Source organism: Schistocerca piceifrons, chromosome 2 (genome assembly GCF_021461385.2).
Source record: "Schistocerca piceifrons isolate TAMUIC-IGC-003096 chromosome 2, iqSchPice1.1, whole genome shotgun sequence".
NCBI classification, from domain to species: domain Eukaryota; kingdom Metazoa; phylum Arthropoda; class Insecta; order Orthoptera; family Acrididae; genus Schistocerca; species Schistocerca piceifrons.
The window spans coordinates 220437687-220462497 of NC_060139.1; the positions used below are offsets into that span (position 1 = coordinate 220437687).

General features: G+C 44.4%; 1 protein-coding gene and 2 non-coding genes across 3 annotated transcripts in view; all 3 read right to left on the reverse strand.

Moving 5' to 3' along the window:
* The window catches only part of LOC124775271 (extracellular serine/threonine protein CG31145), a gene marked incomplete at its 3' end in the record, with an annotated part of 176336 nt that overhangs the window by 15787 nt on the left and 135738 nt on the right, over positions 1–24811 (reverse strand). Inside the window, exon 6 of the mRNA XM_047250107.1 lies at positions 9897–10170. Within this exon, the coding sequence (XP_047106063.1) occupies positions 9897–10170 (274 nt within the window). The remainder of the gene's footprint in view (positions 1–9896; positions 10171–24811) is intronic.
* On the reverse strand, positions 23135–23209 carry Trnas-cga. Its single transcript has one exon. It is a non-coding gene; the product is annotated as a tRNA-Ser (tRNA).
* Positions 23435–23509, reverse strand: Trnar-gcg. The gene has a single exon. It is a non-coding gene; the product is annotated as a tRNA-Arg (tRNA).

The window sequence follows — 24811 nt, forward strand, 5'->3', positions numbered from 1 at the left end:
TACACTAGGCGTGTCCGTCCTCTTTTAGAATACTGCTGCGCAGTGTGGGATTCTTACCAGATAGGACTGACGGAGTACATCGAAAAAGTTCAAAGAAGGGCAGCACGTTTTGTATTATCGCGAAATATGGGGAGAGTGTCACTGAAATGATACAGGATTCGGGCTCGACATCATTAAAAGAAAGGTGTTTTTCGTTGCGACGGAATCTTCTCACGAAATTTCAATCACCAACTTTCTCCTCCGAATGCGAAAATATTCTGTTGACATCGACCTACATAGGGTGGAACGATCACCACGGTAAAATAAGGGAAATCAGTGCTCGTACGGAAAGATATAGGTATTCGTTCTTTCCGCGCGCTATACGAGATTGGAGTGATAGAGAACTGTGAAGGTGTTTCGATGAACCCTCTGCCAGGCACTTAAATGTGATTTGCAGAGTGTCCATGTAGATGCAGATGTAGATGTCTCTGACGTGATTATGAACCGCACGACGGAAATTAACAGACTTTGAACGCTGAATGCTAGTTGTTGCTAGATGCATGGACGTACCATTTCGGAAATCGTTAGGGAATTCAGTATTCCTAGAGCCACAGTGTCAAGAGTGTGAGGAGAATACCAAATTTCAGGCAGTGGCCGTCGGCCTTCGCTTAACGATCGAGAGCAGAGGCGATTGTGTAGAGTTGCCTGGTTAAAATGGTTTAAATGGCTCTGAGCACTATGGGACTTAACTTCTGAGGTCATCAGTCCCCTAGAACTCAGAACTACTTAAACCTAACTAACCTAAGGACATCACACACATCCATGCCCGAGGCAGGATTCGAACCTGCGACCGTAGCGGTCGCGCAGTTCCAGACTGTAGCGCCTAGGACCGCTCGGCCACTCCGGGCGGATGCCTGGGTAAGAGACTAGCAACACTGCGTGGAATAACCACAAAATTAATGTGGGACGTACGATGAACGTATCCATTAGGACAGAGAGTCGAAATCTGGCGTTAATAGGCTGTGGCAGCAGACGACCGATGCGAGTGCCTTTGCGAACAGCACGACATCGCCTGCCTGCAGCGCATCTCCTGGAATCGTGACTATATCGGTTGGACCCCAGGCGACTGGAAAACCGTGGCCTGGTCAGATGAGTTTTGATTTCAGTAGGTAAGAGCTAATAGTACGGTTCGAGTGGGGCTCGGACCCCACGAAGCCATGCATCCAAGTTGACAGCAAGTCACTGTCCAAGCGGGTGGTGGTTCCATAATTGTTTGGGCTGTGTTTACAAGCAATGGGCTGTGTCCTCTGGTCAAATTAAACCGGTGATTGACTGGAAATGGTTACGCTCGGCTCCTTGGAGACCATTCATGGAGTTAATGTTCCCAAACGACGATGGAATTTTTATGGATGGCAATACGCCATGTCATCGGACCACAATTGTTCGCGATTGGTTTGAAGAACATTCTGGACAATTAGAGCGAATGATTTGGCCATCCAGATCGCCCGGCATGAATCCCATCGAACAGTTATTGAACGTAATCGAGATGTCAGTTCGTGCACAAAATCCAGCACCGGCAACCCTTTCGCAATCATGGACGGCTACGGAGGCAGCATGAGTCAGTATTTTTGCAGAGGATTGCGTCTGTAGCGTCAGAAAAATATCAAGACACATGAATGATAGTAAGATTCTGAATTCGTAAACGAAACAGTATTGTTTTTTGCAACCGTTCTCCTTCATTTATTATTTCAATTGTGTTTATCATATAGACAGAAACAAGTATTATCCGCCTGAAGGTTTACTTTGCGTTCCAACCAAAACAGCACTTAACAACAAATATTCGAACTTCTTTTCGCCTTTCTGCGGTGCCCCATGTTTTCCCTTCAGTGGTATCCTGAAGCACGTCTCTTAAAGAACTTAATACAGCATGCTTTTTTTTTTTTTTTTAAATGTGCTTACCTTTCTTCTTTTGCTTTCTATGGTATTTCTGTGTCGGTCTACTGCTCTTATGATACACACTTTCCTTATCATGTAATAACTTCGTACAGAGTCTGATTATTTACACACTCTTACAAAAAAATGGCTCTGAGCACTATGGGACTTAACATCTGAGGTCATCAGTCCCCTAGAACTTAGAACTACTTAAACCTAACTAACCTAACGACATCACACACATCCATGTCCGAGGCAATCGCGCGGTTCCAGACTGACACACTCTTACACTTCACTCGATTATGTAAGACATGAATACTTTTATTTAATTACTTCATTTCCGGAAGAGATCTTTGTTGCAGATTGTGATGTTTGTGAGTCTAGTATTTTTGACTCTGGTGTAGCAATAATTGGGGAGAACTCATTTCCACTTTGTCTTTAGTTTTATTGCTATTGAAGTTTTATCGTCAGTTCTCTCTTCAGCGACTTGTGATTCCGTTCATGAACAAGTTTGGTTCGACGTGTAGCGAACAAAACTGCACGTTCTTTTGCTTGTACGGAAAGTTTCTCAACAAACAGTTATGTCTCCTAATACTTACTAGACATTTTCTGCTCCTAAGAAAACATTAATCTTCATTAAATGTTTGTAGCTTACAACAGAATCGTAGCTACTCCTGGAATCTAATGTTCCATACCTCACAGATTCTTAAAGAGAATCAAAAGAATGAAATTTGTTGTGTTTTCTTCTTTTTGCCAGTGCTGTGGTTTATTGCGCCACATAGTTTTTTTTTTTTTTCAAATCATGTCAAACTTCAACATCAAAGTTAAAGTAGTCCCATAGTCAGGGAGTGAGCTCAGGAGAGCAGATGCAGGGATCCTGCATTGTCCTTCTAGCCAGGCCCCAACGGAGGTGGTTTGCCATTGGTATCCTCCGTCCCGTTATGAAGTGGCTAATTTGTATTTGTGATGTGGCTTGACAGCAATGAGTGCATGTAAAGTGTAGCGTTGAGTTTGTGTTGTTATGGACGATAGACAAGGGTGTGGGTGAAACCAATGCCATCACACAAGCTGTTCCTCTCGAAGAGCCCCAAGCGAACTTCCGAGCTTCAAGTCCCCATCCGACGGACGGATCATCATCAGCAGTATAACATGTCATCACTTCGTAAAACCCTGCGGAGATATTTAGAATTTAATCCAGCATACCGACGCATATACGGAGGTGACAAAATGCCATGGGACACCTCCTATCGTGTAGGACCTCCTTTCGTCCGGCGCAGTGCAGAAATTTGACATGGCCTTGACATGGCATGGGCTCACCAAGTCGTTGGAAATCCTCTGCAGAAATATTGCGCCATGCTTCCTCAGTAGCCGACCATAATTGCAAAAGTGTTGCCGGTGCAGGATTTTGTGCACAAGCTCATCTCTGGATTATGTCCCATAAATGTTCGATGGCATTCACGTCGGGCGATCTGGGTGGCCAAACCATTCTCTCGAACTGTCCAGAATGTTGTTCAAACCAATCGCCAACAACTGTGGCGCATTATCACATGGCCCATTATCATGCAAAAGACATTCATCGTTGTTTGGGGACATTAAGCCCATGAATGGCTGCACATGGCCTACAAGTAGCAGAACGTAACGATTTCCAGTCTATGATCGGTTAAGTTGGACCAGAGGACCCTGCCCGTACCACGTAAACACAGTCCACACCATTATGGAGCCGCCACCCGCTTGCACAGTGACTTGTGGACAACTTGGGTCCATTGCTTCGTGCGGTCTGCGCCACACTCGTACACTACCGTCAGCTCTTACCGACTGAAATCGGGACGCATCTCACCAGGCCACGGTTTTCCAGTCGTCTAGAGTCTAACCTATACGGTCACGAGCCCGGGGGAGGCGCTGTAGGCGATGCCCTGCTGTTAGCAAGGCCACTAGCGTTATTCCTCTGATGCCATAACCCATTAACGCCAAATTTCGTCGCACTGTCCTTACGGATGCTTTCGTCGTACGTACCAGATTGATTTTTGCGGTTGTTTTACGCACTGTTGCTTGTCTATTAGGAGCGACAGCTCTACGCAAACGCCGCTGCTGGAGAGGTAGTGCCCGAAATTTAGTATTCTCGGCGTAGTCTTAACACTGTGGCTCCCGGAGTATTAAATTCCCTAACTTCAAGAATGGAACGTCCCCTGTGCTTAGCTCCATCTACCATTCCGCGTCCAAAATCTATTAATTCCCGTCGTGCGGCCATAATCACGGCGGAATCCTTTTCACATGAATCACCTGTGTACAAATGATAGCTTAAGCAATGCAATGCCATTTATACCTTGGATACGCGATACTACCACCAGCTGTATATGTGCATACCTCTACCGTATGACTTTTGTCACCTCATTGTATACTGGTGACGAGGGACTTTACGCTACCACAACTCCTTAACCGCCGGCCGCGGTGGCCGGGCGGTTCTAGGCGCTACAGTCTGGAACCGCGCGACCGCTATGGTCGCAGGTTCGAATCCTGCCTCGGGCCTGGATGTGTGTGATGTCCTTATGTTAGTTAGGTTTAAGTAGTTCTAAGTTCTATGGGACCGATGACCTCAGAAGTTAAGTCCCATAGTGCTCAGAGCCTTTTTGAACCATTTTGAACTCCTTCCCTTTACCGTAAAGGGAAACGGAGGGTTGCCAACAACTTGTGGCGGGTCTGGAGTACCGGCCACCTCCGACACTGCTAATCGTATCCAACGCAGCAAGACCACTGGCATACATCAACGTAGACGGTAATATTCGCTATCGTTTGGTGTAGTATTCAACAGTGCAGCTTACTGTCCACTTTTTGGCGTGCTGCTGTCGAACCGTATAACGAAAACCACACAAGTGCAGGCAGGACTCGCGTTCTGAGGGTTCCGTACAAACTTAGTTATGTATATGGATAGTTCATCTATATGCTGAGATCAGTGAGTTTACGAGTATAAAATATGCAACATAAATGCCGTAGCTATTGACTGCATTGACTTAGACGCTTAAATTTTTTATACCGCCTAGAGACCGTAGATCTTAGTATTTGACTAAATTTCAGCTTGTTACGTCTACCTGTTCCTGAGAAAAAAGGGTCTTGACAGAGGGCCGAATCTTTTGACTGCATTGTCTTAGGAGCTTAAAATTTTTTACACCGCCAAGGGACCGTAGACCACTGTTTGTCATAAATTCCATTTGATAATCCAACCGAAGAAAAAAAAAAGATAAATTTCAATCCGATAATCTAACTGTTCCTAAGAAAAATGCGTCTTAACAGACTGACGAGCTAACAGACAAACAGATGGACGATAAACTATTGCTATACATTCACAAACGCGATTCTCTGATCAAAATCGACTGCTGGAAGTGTGTGCGTCTCGTGCCTGTGTGTGAATTAGCAGTCAGCCACGTCGCGAGTGTGTCTACGACGTCACTGATCTGCAGATTGTATCAAGTGCGGAATTCTAAATTCCCGAGCATGCTGCACACTGCGCATGCGCTGTAACAGGCGACTATGATGGCATCTGCTATCATCGGCAGCTGACCTATTCTGGCCGAGCTGAATGCTGTTATAGAAATGGATTCTGTATTATTGTGTCTTCTTAAACTTAATTGTGGTGTTTGCTTTGTTTTCGTGAAACACTTAAAAGATTCACAAGATACTGGTATTTTTTCCTATCTAGTATTCTCCTAGAAGAGGGACGAAATATCTGAAAGCAAACAGGTATTTATGTTCTACAGAGAAATAGCCTACACTATGCATAAATAAGAAAATAAATAGATAAACATGTTTAAAACAAAATTATTTCAACAGTGAAAAAGGCACAATTGTTTAACAGAAAAATAATTTTGTATGTTACTTGACACTTAGGAGGAAAACACGATACAGAGGATAAAGCGAAAAGGCTGCGTTCTTGATATTGTTTGATGTGTTTGCAAGTATATATTTACTCGAGCTAATGAACGTTTATACGAGGGCTATTCGGAAAATAAGGAACGATAGGTCGCGAAATGTAAACCACAGTGAAAATCAAAACTGTTTTATTTGCAACAGTTAGCTACAACTTCCAGCTTCTTATCTCCGTAGTCGCCGATCCGACTTAGACGTTTGTCGTAGCATTGGATCAACTTTCCAATACCCTCGTTATAGAAGGCAGCCGCAAGTGCTTTCCGCCAGTTCTTTGCGCTGGCCTACAGCTCGTTGTCTGTGCCAAAATGTTGTCTTCATAGCCAGCGGTTCATGTGAGCAGAGATGAAACTCAGAGGGAGACAATTACGGGCTGTATTGTCGGTTAATCAAACATTTCCAATTCAAAACGATGCAGGAGCATCTTCATTGCCCCTGCAGAATGCGGCTGAGAATTGTCTTGAAGAAGAAACCGCACGACAGTTATGTAATGTTGGCTGCATAGCTTCAGGAGAAATTTCTCACCAGGCCCTCGTACTTGGCAGGTGAAACTATTGTTCTAGATATCTTTATGTGCTCCCTGTGTGCTGAGAACTAAAAAGAACTACCTAACGCGATCGACGGGCATACTAGAGACACTTCCCAAACACCTGTGCAAAACTTCATCGGATTTTCTCTGTGGTTTCCATTTCGCGACCGATCGTACCTCACTTTCCGAATAACCCTCGTATTTCGAAATATTTGGATGACACACTTTCTGTTCTTTTAGTTCTCAGGAGCGTAAAGAATTTACCACACGACCTTTGACAGGAGCTTCATGATTTCTGCTTTGGTCATTAATAAACTCTATTGTCGTCGTTTATTCCTACAATTTATTGCTATATATATATATATATCGATTTTTTCGTAAAAATGATACTCCCTCAAAACCTTATTTTCACCAGGCAGATGCCAAACTGCATATCAGACAGCTCTCAGCTCCCACAACACACACAGTTTTGGTACCGACGAAGGAGAGAGACGAGTCTCAGTACGGGGGTAAAACGCCAGGGGCGCTGCTGTACACTCACTTGTCTCGAGGAATCAACTGAGACAAGGAAGTCGACCGAGTAAAAGGGGCTTAACGATGATGATGATTTTTGGTGAAGGGCCTTCAACATCATGGTCATCAGCGTCCTGATGAAAAGTCAGCATGCCAGTCTCATGGTTGGGGACGAAGGCTGTCCCCACATGCGTAGCAGTTTATATTGCATTAAAGTCTGTCTCTCTTCTCCATTAATTTGCAGGATGAGCCCTGACAATTCACAAAACGCCACCACACTTGTAAGACCGGAATCGGTAGCCGCGAGGATGGTGGGCAGATCTCCACCGAGACTGAGGGCTGCTTGATATCAGTGTATAAGACATACGTTGCCAAAATATGCTGAACTGAAAGCGGCACACCACGAGCCTCACAGAGTGGTGGATCCTCCCGCCGAAGGAGGGAGCCGCGTGCTAAAGGGCTGTGTCCGATGCGCAGCCTGGTACGCAGAACCTCCTTCCACCGGTGAGGCTGACATGAAGTCTGCCATTCCTGTGCGGTATATTTGAGCGACCGCAGTTTGTTTTCTGTCAACTTCAACCACTTAATCTCCCACTGACGCATGGTGCGTTTGTCAGAAAATGAGACGACGGCGTGCAACGGGATGGGACATTGACGGAGAACACCATCCCGACTTGCTTCCTTGGCATCTTTGTCGGTCATGTCGTTTCCCTGTTCCTGATGTGACAGGAACCCAGCAAAAGTTCAGCCCCCTGCCAAGGTGTTGGTGCCTCTGTAAGGAGTCATGGATGAGCTGAATCAGCTGGTCTACTGGATGCATTTGATGAAGTGCCTGCATTGCACTAGGGGAGTCGGAACAGACAAGAAACCTTATACGGTGATGTTTGTGAATGCTCTCTAGTCCTATCATAACGTTATATAACTCCGCATCGTAATTTGTAAATACTGTTCCTGAAGATGCACTTTGAAAACCCTGTCAGGGAAAACAGTGGAACAACCGAGGACATTCTCTTGCTGGGATCCATTCGTATAAACAACGATAAAATTGTGGTACGTACGTAAAATTGAAGAAAACAAACTTGTAAAAACATAATTTGGAGTACAAGTTTTCTCGCATGCGTTAAGGTTAAAATCACTTTGGGCCTCTGAAGACACCAACGCGGCAACGCGTTAAATCTGTTGCTGTGCATTTGGTGGTCTGATACATCCAGATCCTTGAAACAGTCAATAGCCACGTATTCCGAATGGCTTGATCGCATGGGGCCGATTCCTGAACAGCGTTCAAAGCTGGGTTGGACCACTGCACTACGAGGTGAACCCAAAAGTACCGGAACAACACTGTCGTGGACGGAACTTGTGTAGTACCCATTTCTGTCGCTAGGGCTCATTGCCAGTTCAGTGCCGTCAATGTTGTCGACCTGGCTTGTTCTGTTCGTCTGCAGTGATTGTTTCTGATAGCGTTCTTTATTTCCTGTTTCGTTTTTAAAGACGGAAAGTTTAAGTTAACAATGAAGAGCTGAGAAATTTTGTTTGCTACTCGGTAAAAATGCTGTTGAAAACAGCTCACAGAGATGACGCTATCGGAAAAGCTCAGGTGTACGAGTGATTTGCACAATTTAAAAATGGCGACATGTCGATTGATGACAAACCTCGTTCTGAACGTCCATCAACTGCCCGAATCGATGAAAATATTGAAAAAATTCAAGAATTTGTGCTCACAGACCGTCGACATGTAATTGATCAACTGTCAGAGATTACTGGGTTATCTTGGAGCTCAGTTCAGCGAATTTTAACGGATGATTTTGGAATGAAAAGGGTTGCTGCCAAGATTGTTCCTCGGTACTGACTGACGGTCGAAAGGAACATCGAGTTGAAACATGTGCTTTCAAACAAAAGCTTGAAATTGATCCAGATTTTCTGTCAAAGGTCATTACTGGTGATCAGTCATGGTGCTACGGTTAAGACCCAGAAACAAAGCGATAGTCAAACCAGTGGAAGACGCCATCATCACCCCGTCCAAAAAATGTCATCAAGTCAAATCAAACATCAAAACACTGCTGATTTGCTTTTTTGATGCCAAGGGCGTAGTTCATTCAGTGTTTGTTTCCCCAGGCCAAGCAATCAACCAATCTTTTATTTGGAGATTTTAAGAAGACTGAGTAACAGTGTTCGTCAAAAAAGACCCGATTTGCGGCAGAGAAGAGACTGGTTCTTCCACCACAACAACGCACCTGCACACAACACCATTTCTGTTAGACAGTTTTTGGTTAAAAATGGCACGGTTCCGCTGCCCCACGCACCTTACTCGCCCAGCCTGGCTCCGTGCGGCTTTTTCTTATTTCCACGTATGACAAAGGGCATGAAAGGACACCGATCTGACAACACTGAAGTAGTCAAGAAAGAAAACGAGGGAGGAGCTGTCAGCCATCTCTAAAGATGACTAAAAAAAATATTTCGAACAGTGAAAGCACGGGTGGGACAAATGTATTGAATTGTAATGGAGGGTATTTTGAAGGGGATAAGGTTGTTTTGTAAACAATTTGAAAACATATAGCTTTTAAAAAATAATTCCGGTTTCTTTGGGTACCCACATCTAAATGCCAATGAGTGAGGTGAGCCAAAAGGATACGTCGCCGAATCCAGAGTGGTGGTTCACCAGCCTCTACCCACAGACTCGGAACTGGGCTGGTCCGAAAGGCTCCAGTCGATTTCCGAATGCCCTCACGGTAGACAGCGTCTAACATCTTGAGGTAGGAAATACAGACTGATCCATAGACCACACTGCCATAATCTAAACGTGATCGAACAAATGTCCTATGAAACTGCAGGAGGCGGGACCTGTGAGCTCCCCATCCTTTTCCTCTAAGGCATTTTAAAATATTCGATGAGCGAAGGGGCTTAAGTGTTCCTCTTTTACCGGCTGAGGTGCGGGACCCTAGAAATGAGCAGGACTGTGTCAAGTGTACGTGTGTTAGGCTGTGGTCACACCGTAATCTCCCTGCCTTCCCTGGTGCTCGTGCCGTACCTGAGCAGCGTGGTGAGCGTCGACTGCCGCAGAAGGCAGCACTGTATGACGGGCGCCAGGATGGACATCTCGTCATGGAAGGGCCGGCCGAAGCCGCGCCCGTGGTCCAGGTGCAGCGGGAACGTGTCGTTGCCGAACATGCGGAACGTCTCGTAGTGGTGGCGGTCCATGTTGCCCGTCAGGAAGTCGAACACCGCCATGTCCATCAGGTCCAGCAGCCGCCGCCCGCTGTCGTACGGCGGGATGTCACGCACCAGCGAGCAGTAGTCAGGGTCTGCAACACCCACAATAAAGCTATGTGCCGTTTCCCATTACTGTACAGTGTGACATCGAGAGGCATCCCGAGGCATCAAGGAATATTCACTGTGGAACCGGAGGGAAATGCGGGGATAAACATTTTAGAGGGTGATTAGGCATGATTACAGCAGGCAGTTTCACATATCGACCTCTGCAGCTACATCTACATGGATACTCTGCAGATCACGCTTACATGCCTGCAGAGTCACTAATGTGGTGCCCAACGACCCTACAGCCGAGGATTTTTTCGTCACGTTCGACAGGAAAACTGACACGCCAAGACGTTCTCCAAGTCAGAGGACTAAGGGAACTTTACCCACTCTTAAGTCCCATGCCTCCTCTTCCTTGTCGCAGATGGCTCACCGGCCATTCATTTTGGTTTTTGTATGTCATCGATGTGCACATCAGAGAGAGAGAGAGAGAGAGAGAGAGAGAGAAAGTTACTTTAAACAACATTTGGTCCTACTGTGGCACAGTCTTTGCGCAATATGATACACTGAAGCGCCAAAGAAACTGGTAAACTGGTATAGGTATGCGTATTCAAATACAGAGATACGTAAACAGGCAGAATACGGCGCTGCGGTCGGCAACGCCTATATAGGAAAAGTATCTGGTGCAGTTGTTAGATCGGTTGCTGCTGCTGCAGTAGCAGGTTATCAAGATTTAAGTGACTTTCAACGTGATGTTTTGTATGGGACACAGCATCTACGAGGTAGCGATGAAGTGGGGATTTCCCCGTAAGAGCATTTCACGAGCGTACCGTGAACATCAGCAATCCGGTAAAACATTAGATCTCCGACATCACTGCGACCGGAAAAGGATCCTGCAAGAACGGGACCAACGATGACGGAAGAGAACCATTCAACGTGACAGAAGAGCAACCCTCCCGTAACTTGCTGCAGATTTCAATGCTGCGCCATCAACAAGTGTCAGCCAGTGGGCTTTCGGAGCCGAAAGCCCACTCGTATAGCCTTGATGTTTGCACAACACTAAGCTTTACGCGTCGCCTGGGCCGCTCAACACCGACACTGGACTGTTGATAACTGGAAACAAGTTGACTGGTCTGACGAGTCTCGTTTCAAATTGTGTTGAGCGGATGGACGTTTACGGGTATGGTGACAACCTCATGAATGCATGGATCCTGCATATCAGCAGGGCAATGTTCAAGCTGGCGGAGGCTCTGTAATGGTGTGGGACGTGTGCAGTTGTAGTGATATGGGACCCATGGTACGTCTAGATGCGACTCTGACAGGTATGTAATACGTAAGCATCCTGTCTGATCACCTGTATTCATTCATGTCCAGTGTGCATTCCGACGGACTTGGGCGATTCCAGCAGAACAATGCCCACCCGCTACATCCAGAATTGTTACAGAGTGGCTCCAGGAACACTCTTCTGAGTTTAACCACTTCCGCTGGCCCCCAAACTCCCCAGACATGAACATTATTGAGCATATCTGGAATGCCTTGCAACGAGCTGTTTAGAAGAGATCTCCACTCACTCGTACTCTTACGGATTTATGGACAGCCCTGCAGGATTCATGGTGTCAGTTCCCTGCAGCACTATTCAGACATTAGTCGAGTCGATGCCACGTCGTATTGCGACACTTCTGCGTGCTCGCGGAGGCCCTACACGATATTAGGCAGGTCAACCTGTTCTTAAGTTTTTCAGTGTACATTCTTTGCTGAAGTGTGGTAGGTGATGAGCGTATTCAGTAGTGCTGTGTTAACTTGTAATTGTATCTGTTAGATAAAGAAAATGGTAAAGGACAGCAAGGATTAGTAAGATGCGTTTATTGAAAGGTTAAAGGAACGTATATTTCGAAAAATGTTATTATTTTTGAAGAGAAGAAGTTTGAGGTAAGACTGCAGTACTGCGCAGATAGGAATGACTATTGTCAGTTAGTTAACTTGCACAGAGCTGAGAGAGAGACCACCCCACTTCCCTAAGTCATGCACTGACATATTAATTGATTAATCTGTTTGACTTTTATGTAAATGCTCTGTTAACATTGTACCTTTTTGTTAAGCATAGTATTTTTCGGTCCAATGTTAAGTGTGAAGATCACACCAAGTTTTACTCTGACTTTTTGAATACATACTTCATTCTAAAACCGGTGTCTTGAAATACCATATCACAGGAATAGTTACTCTCACCACCCCACTGTTTATCATTACGCCTTACCACATGCAACAGTTTGAATACCGGGTGATCAAAAAGTCAGTATAAATTTGAAAACTTAATAAACCACGGAATAGTGTAGATATAGAGGTAAAAATTGACACACATGCTTGGAATGACATGGGGTTTTATTAGAACCAAAAAACACACCATATTGCTAGACGCGTGACAGATCTCTTGCGCTCGTTGTGTGGTGATAATCGTGTGCTCAGCCGCCACTTTCGTCATGCTTGGCCTCCCAGGTCCCCAGACTTCAGTCTGTGCGATTATTGGCTTTGGGGTACCTGAAGTCGCAAGTGTATCGTGATCGACCGACATTTCTAGGGATGCTGAAAGACAACATCCGACACCAATGCCTCATCATAACTCCGGACTTTCTTTACAGTGCTGTTCACATCATTAGTCCTCGACTAAAACTATTGTTGAGGAATGATGGTGGACATATTGAGCATTTCCTGTAAAGAACGTCATCTTTGCTTTATTTTACTTTGTTATGCTAATTAGTGCTATTCTGATCAGATGAATCGCCATCTGTCGGACATTTTTTGAACGTTTGTATTTTTTGGTTCTAATAAAACCCCATGTCATTCCAAGCATGTGTATCAATTTGTACCTCTCTATCTACATTATTCCGTGATTTATTCAGTTTTCAAATTTATACTGAGTTTTTGATCACCCTGTATGTATTCAAAAACCGAAATCTAGCTTAGCCGCTGCCTGCTTGCTGTTTGCTGCTGTGCTTTCGAGAAAGTTGCAACAATGTCGTCAAGACGCGAGGTAAGCAGAAATTTGGATTAGGGCCAGATAATTGTTATTCTTCAGTTGCACATTTAACATAAAGAGTAGTTGCATTCAGATCGGTTGCAGTTCACTTCATATTAGGTTCTCTTTAGTCTAAGTTCAGCATGCGAGTTTGAGGGCAAATAGTTTTTGATAATACGTAGAATTTTATAGTGTGGGGGATAAAGTTGGGCTAAATTTCATACAGAAACAAATATAGTGGGGAGGTTAAAACCGTACATAAAACTAGGGGTTATGCTGCTGTTGTATTATGCAATACAGGACAATGGAAACTGAAGGTGCTTGCTCGGAACATATTTGTGTAACGCATTTTGAACGATGCTTTTGAATTTTTTTCCATTTGCGCTCCTCGTCTTCACACTATCTCGCACCGACACTTAGTGAAAAAAAAAAAAAAAATACGAGCTTACCGAGTATCGGGACAGATTTGTGACTGGATTCAAGAATTCCTCGCAACAGTACTCAACACGTTGCTCTTAAAGAAACAAAATTAACAGATGTTATTTCGGGATTACCCCAAAGAACTGTGATAGGGCCTTTACTGTTTACAATGAATATAATTGATCTAGTAGAATGCGTCGGGCGTACTTTAAGGCTGATAGCAAATGATGAGGATTTCTGTAAGAAGGTAGCAATGCCGGAAGACAGTAATGAATTGCAGAAGGACCTACAAAGGATTGATGAAAGGCACAGGGACTGGCAGCTGACCCTGAATGTAAATAAATATAACATACTGCGCACAGATAAGAAAATAAATCCACTATTGTGCAACAACACTACTGATGACAAATTGCTGGGAACAGTAACTACCATAAAATGTCTAGGAATATCTATCCGGAGCGACCTTAACTGGAATGAGCACATAAAACAAGTAGTAGAAAAAGAAGATGCCAGACTAAGATTCGTAGGGATTACCTTTAGGAAATGTAATTCATCCACTATAAAAGTGGTATACAAAGGCGCTTGTTCGACGGATTCTTGAGTACTGTTCACCAGTCTGAGACCCTTACCAGTGCAACTCGTATAAGAAATAGAGAAGATCCAAAGAAGAGCAGCGCGTTTCGTCACGAGATCTTTTAGACCGTGCGAAAGCTTTAAAGACAGGCTCATCAAACTCCAGTGGCAGACTCTAAAAGAGTGGCTTTTGCATCACGGAGAGGTTTACTATTGAAATTTCAGGACAATCCTTTCCGAGAAGAGTCGGACAACATATTAGTTCCTCTCACACACATCTCCCGAAATGACCGCTACGAGAAAATTCGAGAAATTGGAGCTAGTAAAGAGGCTTACCGACACTTTCTTCCCACGTGCCATTCGCGAATGGAACAAAGAAGAGAGTGATCAGTTAGTGGTACCAGAATTACCTTCTGCCACATACCGTCAGGTGGCTTGCGGAGTACTGACGTAGTAGGCTGTACAAAACTGCGCCTTAGAAGTGCACTCATAGTACCTTCTGGATATCATACTAACACATTTAACGAAATGTCTGGGGTGCCTCTCCTTAGCGAGCGCTTCAAAAACTCTGCGCGACAGTTCTATCAGAAAAATGTTCACGCCATCTACGCAAAAATTCCCTCTCTGGGCCATCAAGGACCGCGTGCGTGGGCAACGAAATGGACCGACCTACTGTGCACGTGGAGCGTTACTGCGCTACCTGGCCAGCACTAAATGACGGCGACAGCGATTAACTATTATAGCCCACCGCATTTGTTATGGCTGATGTTCCACGCTGTAGTCACTATCGGAGAAATACCGCTACGCGCTTGGTCTCCGCCAACATCTCGAAGTTCAGCATTTCTAGTCAGCAACAGCAACAAGCCAGTGTTCGGACTGAAGACCACTACAACCTCACAAGGACAAGGAACAGTACGAAACAGAGTGAGGTACAAAACAATAACACAGAAGACGACAGTGATAAACACACGCAGTACACTTCAGATAGATGTGTAGGGACTGTGGTTGTTGTGAGCGGACGCAAGGAGAATTGGCCACTCTTCGGGGGCAGGTGGAGGCTTTGTCTGTTAGGCTCATCGAGCTCGAGGCGCAGGCGTCGGCTCGTAGTGGCGTTGGGGCAACTGTGGTGAGACCTATGCCTACTTCGGTGGCCTTGGAATCACATGGAACCCCTGATGTCGCTGCGTCTTCCGGCAGTGAGCATCTTACCGGTCAGCCATCACTCCAGGGTGAATGGCGGACAGTGGTGGGCTCGCGCGTGCCTGGCCGAAAGGCGAAGGTGGGATCTGGCCGCGTGGCAGCTGCCTTACCCCTTTCCAACAGGTACGGGGTGCTTCCTAGTGGTGATGACATCGTTTCCGAGCCACCACAGGATGCCTCGCCTGTTGGGCCAGTGGCCGATTCTCCGGCAAGGTCCCGACAGTCACAGAGGGCGGGCCTATTAGTTATAGGGAGCTCCAACGTTAGGCGGGTTATGGAGCCCCTCAGGAAAATAGCGGGTAGGTCGGGGAAGAATGCCAGTGTGCACTCGGTGTGCTTGCCGGGGGGTCTCGTCCGTAATGTGGAGGAGGCCCTTCCGGCAGCTATTGAACGCACTGGGTGTGACCGGCTGCAGATAGTAGCACATGTCGGAACGAATGACGCCTGCCGCTTGGGTTCTGAGGCCATCCTTGGTTCCTTCCGGCGGCTGGCTGATTTGGTGAAGACAACCAGCATCGCACGCGGAGTACAAGCTGAGCTTAATATCTGCAGCATAGTACCCAGGGTCGATCGCGGTCCTCTGGTTTGGAGCCGTGTGGAGGGTCTAAACCAGAGGCTCAGACGACTCTGCGACTATAATGGTTGCAAATTCATCGACCTCCGTTATTGGGTGGAGAACTGTAGGGCCCCCCTAGACAGGTCAGGCGTGCACTACACACCGGAAGCAGCTACTAGGGTAGCAGAGTACGTGTGGCGTGCACACGGGGGTTTTTTAGGTTAGAGGAACCCCCCCTTGGGCGAAACGATAAAATACCTGACGGCTTACCAGAGAGGACATTATCATCGTTGATAAAGAACGTCCGTCCTCAGAGACCAAAAACAGGAAAAGTTAATGTAATATTGGTAAACTGCAGGAGTATCCAGGGCAAGGTTCCTGAATTAGTATCTCTTATTGAAGGAAATAGTGCGCATATAGTATTAGGAACGGAAAGTTGGTTAAAACCGGAAGTGAACAGTAACGAAATCCTAGACACAGAATGGAATATATACCGCAAGGATAGGATAAACGCCAATGGTGGAGGAGTATTTATAGCAGTAAAGAATTCAATAATATCCAGTGAAGTTATTAGCGAATGCGAATGTGAAATAATCTGGGTTAAGTTAAGTATCAAAGGTGGGTCAGATATGATAGTCGGATGCTTCTATAGACCACCTGCATCAGCAACCGTAGTAGTTGAGCGCCTCAGAGAGAACCTGCAGAACGTCGTGAAGAAGTTTCGTGATCATACTATTGTAATAGGGGGAGACTTCAATCTACCAGGTATAGAATGGGATAGTCACACAATCAGAACTGGAGCCAGGGACAGAGACTCTTGTGACATTATCCTGACTGCCTTGTCCGAGAATTACTTCGAGCAGATAGTTAGAGAACCAACTCGTGAAGCTAACGTTTTAGACCTCATAGCAACAAATAGACCGGAACTTTTCGACTCCGTGAATGTAGAAGAGGGTATCAGTGATCATAAGTCAGTGGTTGCATCAATGACTACAAGTGTAATAAGAAATGCCAAGAAAGGAAGGAAAATATATTTGCTTAACAAGAGTGATAGGGCACAAATCGCAGAACATCTGAGTGACCACCATCAAACGTTCATTTCTGAGGAAGAGGATGTGGAACAAAAATGGAAAAAATTCAGAAACATCGTCCAGTACGTCTTAGATAAGTTCGTACCGACTAAGGTCCAAAGCGAGGGGAAAGATCCACCGTGGTATAACAATCATGTACGAAAGGTACTACGGAAACAAAGAAAGCTTCATCATAGGTTTAAGAGTAGTCGAATCATAGCTGATAAGGAAAAGCTGAACGAAGCGAAAAAGAGCGTCAAGAGAGCAATGAGAGAAGCATTCAACGAATTCGAACATAAAACATTGGCAAACAATCTAAACAAGAACCCTAAAAAGTTTTGGTCATATGTAAAATCGGTAAGCGGATCTAAATCCCCTATTCAGTCACTCGTTGACCACGATGGCACCGAAACAGAGGACGACCGAAGAAAGGCAGAAATACTAAATTCAGTGTTCCGAAACTGTTTCACTGCGGAAAATCGTAACACGGTCCCTGACTTCAGCCGTCGCACGGACGCCAAAATGGAAAATATTGAAATAAACGATATCGGAATTGAAAAACAACTGCTATCACTTAGTAGCGGAAAAGCATCCGGACCAGACGAGATACCCTTAAGATTCTACAGTGATTATGCTAAAGAACTTGCCCCCTTTCTATCAGCAATTTATCGTAGATCGCTGGAAGAACGTAAAGTACCTAGCGACTGGAAGAAAGCGCAGGTCGTTCCCATTTTCAAGAAGGGTCATAAATCAGATGCGAATAATTATAGGCCTATTTCGCTTACGTCAATCTGTTGTAGAATAATGGAACATGTTTTGTGTTCTCGTATTATGACGTTCTTAGATAATACAAATCTCCTTCATCATAACCAACATGGATTCCGCAAACAGAGATCATGTGAAACTCAGCTCGCCTTATTTGCCCAAGAAATTCACAGTGCCGTAGACACTGGCGAGCAGATTGATGCCGTATTCCTGGACTTCAGGAAGGCATTTGATACGGTTCCGCACTTACGTTTAGTGAAAAAAATACGAGCTTACGGAATATCGGACCAGGTTTGTGATTGGATTCAGGATTTCCTAGAAGAAAGAACACAACATGTCATTCTTAACGGTTCAAAATCTGCAGATGTAGAGGTAATTTCGGGAGTACCGCAGGGAAGCGTGATAGGACCTTTATTGTTTACAATATACATAAATGACTTAGTTGACAACATCGGTAGCTCCGTGAGGCTATTTGCAGATGACACGGTTGTCTACAAGAAAGTAGCAACATCAGAAGACTCGTACGTACTCCAGGAGGACCTGCAGAGGATTAATGCATGGTGCGACAGCTGGCAGCTTTCCCTAAACGTAGATAAATGTAATATAATGCGCATACATAGGGGCAGAAATCCATTCCAGTACGATTATGCCATAGGCGGTAAATCATTGGAAGCGGTAACGACCGTAAAATACTTAGGAGTTACTATCCGGAGCGATCTGAAGTGGAATGATCACATAAAACAAATAGTGGGAAAAGCAGGTGCCAGGTTGAGATTCATAGGAAGAATTCTAAGAAAATGTGACTCATCGACGAAAGAAGTAGCTTACAAAACGCTTGTTCGTCCGATTCTTGAGTATTGCTCATCAGTATGGGACCCTTACCAGGTTGGATTAATAGAAGAGATAGACATGATCCAGCGAAAAGCAGCGCGATTCGTCATGGGGACATTTAGTCAGCGCGAGAGCGTTACGGAGATGCTGAACAAGCTCCAGTGGCGGACACTTCAAGAAAGGCGTTACGCAATACGGAGAGGTTTATTATCGAAATTACGAGAGAGCACATTCCGGGAAGAGATGGGCAACATATTACTACCGCCCACATATATCTCGCGTAATGATCACAACGAAAAGATCCGAGAAATTAGAGCAAATACGGAGACTTACAAGCAGTCGTTCTTCCCACGCACAATTCGTGAATGGAACAGGAAAGGGGGGATCAGATAGTGGTACAATAAGTACCCTCCGCCACACACCGTAAGGTGGCTCGCGGAGTATAGATGTAGATGTAGATGTAGATAACGCTGACTGAAACCAAAAACGAATGATAACGTGCAGATGCCTTCCGCCTCCTACCGACTTCTACAGGTTCACGTCTCGGGAGCCGATTGACGAACGTACACTTAACAAACAGCCTACATCCCGGGTCCTGGCTTGGGTTCGTTTCAATTTGAGCTGTCCGCTCCACAGTCTGTCTAATAGAGGCCTCGCGACTGAGTTTTCCTACGGCGGCGTGCCCCTAAAGTGTAACTGACTTATTTAGGATTTAGAGCTGTATTTAAGCTAAAGGTTTAGTAAAGCAGCCTATTCCTGCGATTTCTTCACCTAAAGCTTGTTCTTTCTGGAGTTTGGCTTTTGATATGAATTTGAGTAGATAGTTTTTTCGATGATAATTTTTTGCATCAATTTGATATTAGTTTTTGTGAATGTGAAAGTCGATAATGTAAGGTACGGGGTACTTGATCGTTCTACGCAATAAAAACCACAATTATTCGTACAGAAACAATGATGTTAGGGAAAAATAAAACTGTACACGATTGTATTTGAAAAATAATTACGGAGTTATGCTTGTGTGATTGACAAAAGCACAAAATAAAAAGGAAAATTTGCAAAAGAAATGTGTATAAAGCAGATAAAAATCACATATCTATATAAAAAAAAACGTTATAATATTATTAGTTTAGCCCGCATCTCGTGGTCGTGCGGTAGCGTTCTCGCTACCCACGCCCGGGTTCCCGGGTTCGATTCCCGGCGGGGTCAGGGATTTTCTCTGCCTCGTGATGGCTGGGTGTTGTGTGCTGTCCTTAGGTTAGTTAGGTTTAAGTAGTTCTAAGTTCTAGGGGACTGATGACCATAGATGTTAAGTTCCATAGTGCTCAGAGCCATTTTTATTATTAGTTATAAGAATAAACATGAAAAATATATGCAAGAAGCCTTGTGAAATCATTCCAAAGTAATGAACTAACTGCAACTCCTTTTCTATTAGTGAGAATATTTTTGTTAATTTTTAAAACTATTCTTAATTGTTAACATAATTGTTAACTGTTAATTGTTGATACAATTGTGAATTATTGAGCTGGGTTTGTCAGCCTGCCTTTGTGTCACTCTGGTTGATTAGCACGTTCTTTATCACAGTTGTGGTCGGCTGCGTAAGTATAAATAAAGCAAATGTATCATCACCCGGATGTTTCATTTATAAATACCAAAACCCGAAGACCTTTTTTCGTGATTTTTAAGACTAGAATTTTCGTTTTGAAACTGAGTCTCCTCTAATGAGATGTACACTCAAACATACATATGGCGCCACCAACTTTTAGTGGCTGCAGCGAAGTCTGAAGCACTTAACAAGATGATATCGAGTTTCGTCAAATGTTGCATGTTTTGGTTATGGTTGGAATTTGGGGGGAACATTTCACCAGCAACGTTCCAACAGGTGGCTTTCTGTATATTGATGTCCTTTCACGAGTAATGATACCAGACGGTTTTAATTGTCATGTTACTACACAGACCAACATTCCACCCACTTTAGCAAGCAGTGTTCTTCAGGTATAATCAGTGCAGCGTGAACGTGTCGTTGCCGAACATACACCACGCTGCAACATCGACCGAAATGTTGATTTATATTCCAGCATAAAATCGCGTTCACATATCCGGAAACGTTTACTGGAGATATTCGAGAGAGATATCACAGTGAAGTTCCGTTGGGCCACAAAGCGACGCTCTCTCCAAAAAGATGGAACTATACAAAAGTCACCTTAGACCTCGGGGACACAAAATCAGTGTTGAAAGATCGCAAAAGAGATGGCTCACTGCTACTAAGAGGACAGCTGGAATGGGACAGAATCGACTGGAATGGAAGAAGTTTTCATTCAGTAGTGTGTGGAATGTTGAAGAAAAAGCAGACTAAGAATAACAAGTCTCTGAAAGACACAGCATATGCATAAAATATGAGTACATGCAAGCAGTAAAGAGTGGCACTGCTGAATGCTTGGTATTGCATTTTCATAATAAATTACGTTGGATGGAGCATTCTGCAAAATGCTAAAATTGCCTAAATAAATCTTTATTTTCAGTGCAAATGCAGTCAAGCATGAATGACATAAAAAAGAAGAATCTGTAGCATAATGTTTTATAGAGTAATTGATGTCAAAATTTACCGAGTCTAAAATCGAGATAATACGAGTTAAGAGTGGTGAAAATTTTAAAATTGTCCTGTAAAAGCGTTTTGAAGAATTGCGTATAGTATGTGTTGCTTCTTCGTACCTGCATTAATTAACTTCGTCGTATCTACAAAGTTCAGGGTGTAAATAATAACTATGTGCAACGTATCACAGTGGTGTGGGGGAAGTCTAGATGAACAACTTGGAATAACAAACTTGTGGCTATGAAGCCGTGAAACAATCTCAAACTTGCCAACCAAAGTCGCCTAAGATACAGATGTTAAATATCACCTCGTCTTCTTGCGCCAACGGCTTTCGAAATAAGATACCTATGAGGGTAATGAAAGGAAAAACACTTTTGAACATGTTATCCAAATCTAATTACGTTTCCAATTCGATGTAAACCTATCGCACATAAGCACAGTGGTCTCATACTAAGAAGGCCAGAGAAACAAAACGCTTTAACTATGAATTTTACGCTGCTAAAATTCACGACCTCTAAAAATGAGATTGACAGGAAGTGCAAAATGGTTACGGAGGAATAGCTAGAGGACAAATGTAGGAATGTAGACGCATATATCACTAGGCGAAAAGTAGATACTTCCTACAGGGAAATTAAAGAGACCTTTGGAGAAATTAGAAGCAGCTGTATGACCATCAAGAGTTCAGAAGGAAAACCAGTCCTAAGCAAAGAAAGGAAAGCTGAAAGGTTGAAGGCGTACACAGAGGGTTTGTACAAGCGGGACGAACTTGCAGGCAACATTATAGAATTGGAAGAGAATGTAGATGACGAGGATAAGGGAGAAATAACACTGCGAGAAGAATTTTACAGAGTGCTGAAAGACCTAAGTCGAAACAAGGACGCGGAAGTAGATGACATTCCGTCAGTCCTATTTGATAGCCTTGGGAGAGCCAGCCATGACAAAACTCTTCCATGTGGTGTGCAGGAAGAATGAGACAGGTGAAATACCCTCACACTTCAAGAAGAGTGTTGTAATTTCAGTTCCAAAGAAAGCAGGTGCTGAACTATCAGTTTAATAATTGATGGTTGTAAAATATTAACACGAATTCTTTGCAGAAGAATGAAAAAAAATGGTGGAAACCAACCTCGAGGAAGATCAGTTTGGATTCCGGAGAAATGTGGGTGCATCGAAGCAGTATCGACCTAACGACTTATTTTAGGTTGCCAGCATTTTTTAGACTTATAGAAAGCTCTCTGAAATGCTGAAGGTAGCAACGTTGTGCGGAGTGGCCGCGCGGTTTGAGGCGTCATGTCACGGATTGCGCAGCCCCTCCCGCAGGAGGTTCGAGTCCTCCCTCGGCTATGGGTGCGTGTGTTGTTCTTAGCTAAGTTAGTTTAAGTCGTGTGTAAGTCTAGCGACCGATGACCTCAGCAGTTTGTGCCCTTAGGCGATCACACACATTTAAACATTTTTCTGAAGTAGGGGTAAAATACAGGGACTGAAGCGTTATTTACACCTTGTACAGGAAGCAGAGGGCAGTTTTGAGAGTCGAGGGCCATAAAAAGGCAGCAGTGATTGAGAAGGGAGTGAGACAGGGTTGTAGCCTATTCCAGATATTATTCAGTATGTAGGCTGAGCAAGCAGTAAAGGAAACAGAAAAAAATGTAGAAGAAATTAAAGTTTAAGGAGAAGAAATAAAAATTTAGGATTTGACGATGACATTGTAATTTTATCAGAGGCAGCAAAGGACTTGGAAGAGCAGTTGAACGTAATGGACAGTGTCTTGAAAGATGGATACAAGATGAACATCAACAAAGGTAAAATAAGGATAATGAAATGCAGTAAAATTAAATCAGTGATGCTGCGCTAGTTAGACTAAGAAACGACACACTGAAAGCATAGATGAATTTTGCTATTTGGGCAGCAAAATAACTGATGATGGCTGAAGTAGAGATGATACGAATTATAGACTGGTAATGGCAAGAAATGAAACTTCCTGGCAGATTAAAACTGTGTGCCCGACCGAGATTCGAACTCGGGACCTTTGCCTTTCGCGGGCAAGCGCTCTACCAACTGAGCTACCGAAGCAAGACTCACGCCCGGTGTCACAGCTTTACTTCTGCCAGTATCTCGTCTCCTACCTTCCAAACTTTACAGAAGCTCTCCTGCGAACCTTGCAGAACTAGCACTCCTGAAAGAAAGGATATTGCGGAGACATGGCTTAGCCACAGCCTGGGGGATGTTTCCAGAATGAGATTTTCACTCTGCAGCGGAGTGTGCGCTGATACGAAACTTCCTGGCAGATTAAAACTGTGTGCCCAACCGAGATTCGAACTCGGGACCTTTGCTTTTCGCGGGCAAGCGCTCTACCAACTGAGCTACCGAAGCACGACTCACGCCCGGTCTCACAGCCTTACTTCTGGCAGTATCTCGTCTCCTACCTTCCAAACTTTACAGAAGCTCTCCTGCGAACCTTGCAGAACTAGCACTCCTGAAAGAAAGGATATTGCGGAGACATGGCTTAGCCACAGCCTGGGGGATGTTTCCAGAATGAGATTTTCACTCTGCAGCGGAGTGTGCGCTGATATGAAACTTCCTGGCAGATTAAAACTGTGTGCCCGACCGAGATTCGAACTCGGGACCATTGCCTTTCGCGGGCAAGCGCTCTACCATCTGAGCTACCGAAGCACGACTCATGCCCGGTCTCACAGCTTTACTTCTGCCAGTATCTCGTCTCCTACCTTCCAAAGGTCCCGAAAGGCAAAGGTCCCGAGTTCGAATCTCGGTCGGGCACACAGTTTTAATCTGCCAGGAAGTTTCATATCAGCGCACACTCCGCTGCAGAGTGAAAATCTCATTCTGGAATGGCAAGAAATGATTTTCCGAAATTTGTTAGCATCGAATATAGACTTAAGTGTTGGGATGTTCTTTTCTGAAAGTATTTGTGTGGAGTGTAGAACTATGGTAGTGAAACATGGACGATAAACAGTTTAGACAAGAAGAGAATAGAAGTTTTTGAAATGTGGTTCTACTGGTGAACGCTGAAGATTATTAGATGGGTAGATCATATAGCTAATGAGGACTTACTGAACGGAAACGGGGAGAAAATAAAATTCTGCCACAACCCGACTAGAAGAAGGGATCGATTGATAGGACACATTCTGAGACATCGAGGGATAATCAGTTTAGGATTGGAGGAAAGAGTGAATACCGTAAGCAGATTCTGAAGGATGTAAGTTGCGGTAGTTATTCTGAGATCAAGAGGCTTGCACGGGATAGATTGGCATGGAGAGCTGCATCCAATCATCTTCGGACAGAAGGTCAAAACAACAAACAACAACAAAATTCAGGAAACTCTGAGGTAAAATTTATCCAAACGCCAGTTTTACCATTTTTAAGTGCTCGATTAAGCCGGTGGCGAAAACGGGCGTGAGTATATTCCAAAATCTAGCAAGGCGGAAATGTGATGTATCTTGGGCAGCTGTTGCAGGCTAATTTGAGGTTTGTTTCCTGGCTTGACAGATCACAAGTGTCTTATATAAAACTGTTCGCCTTGTCTTACCCTACCCTACTAAGTACGTTGTAAGTCGGAGTCGTCTACCACCCCTTGTACCCGTTTCAAACCAAAAGCCTAGTTCACAAAATGAATTCTACCGTTAACAACAATCTTAAAGGATTTTTTTTGTCTAAA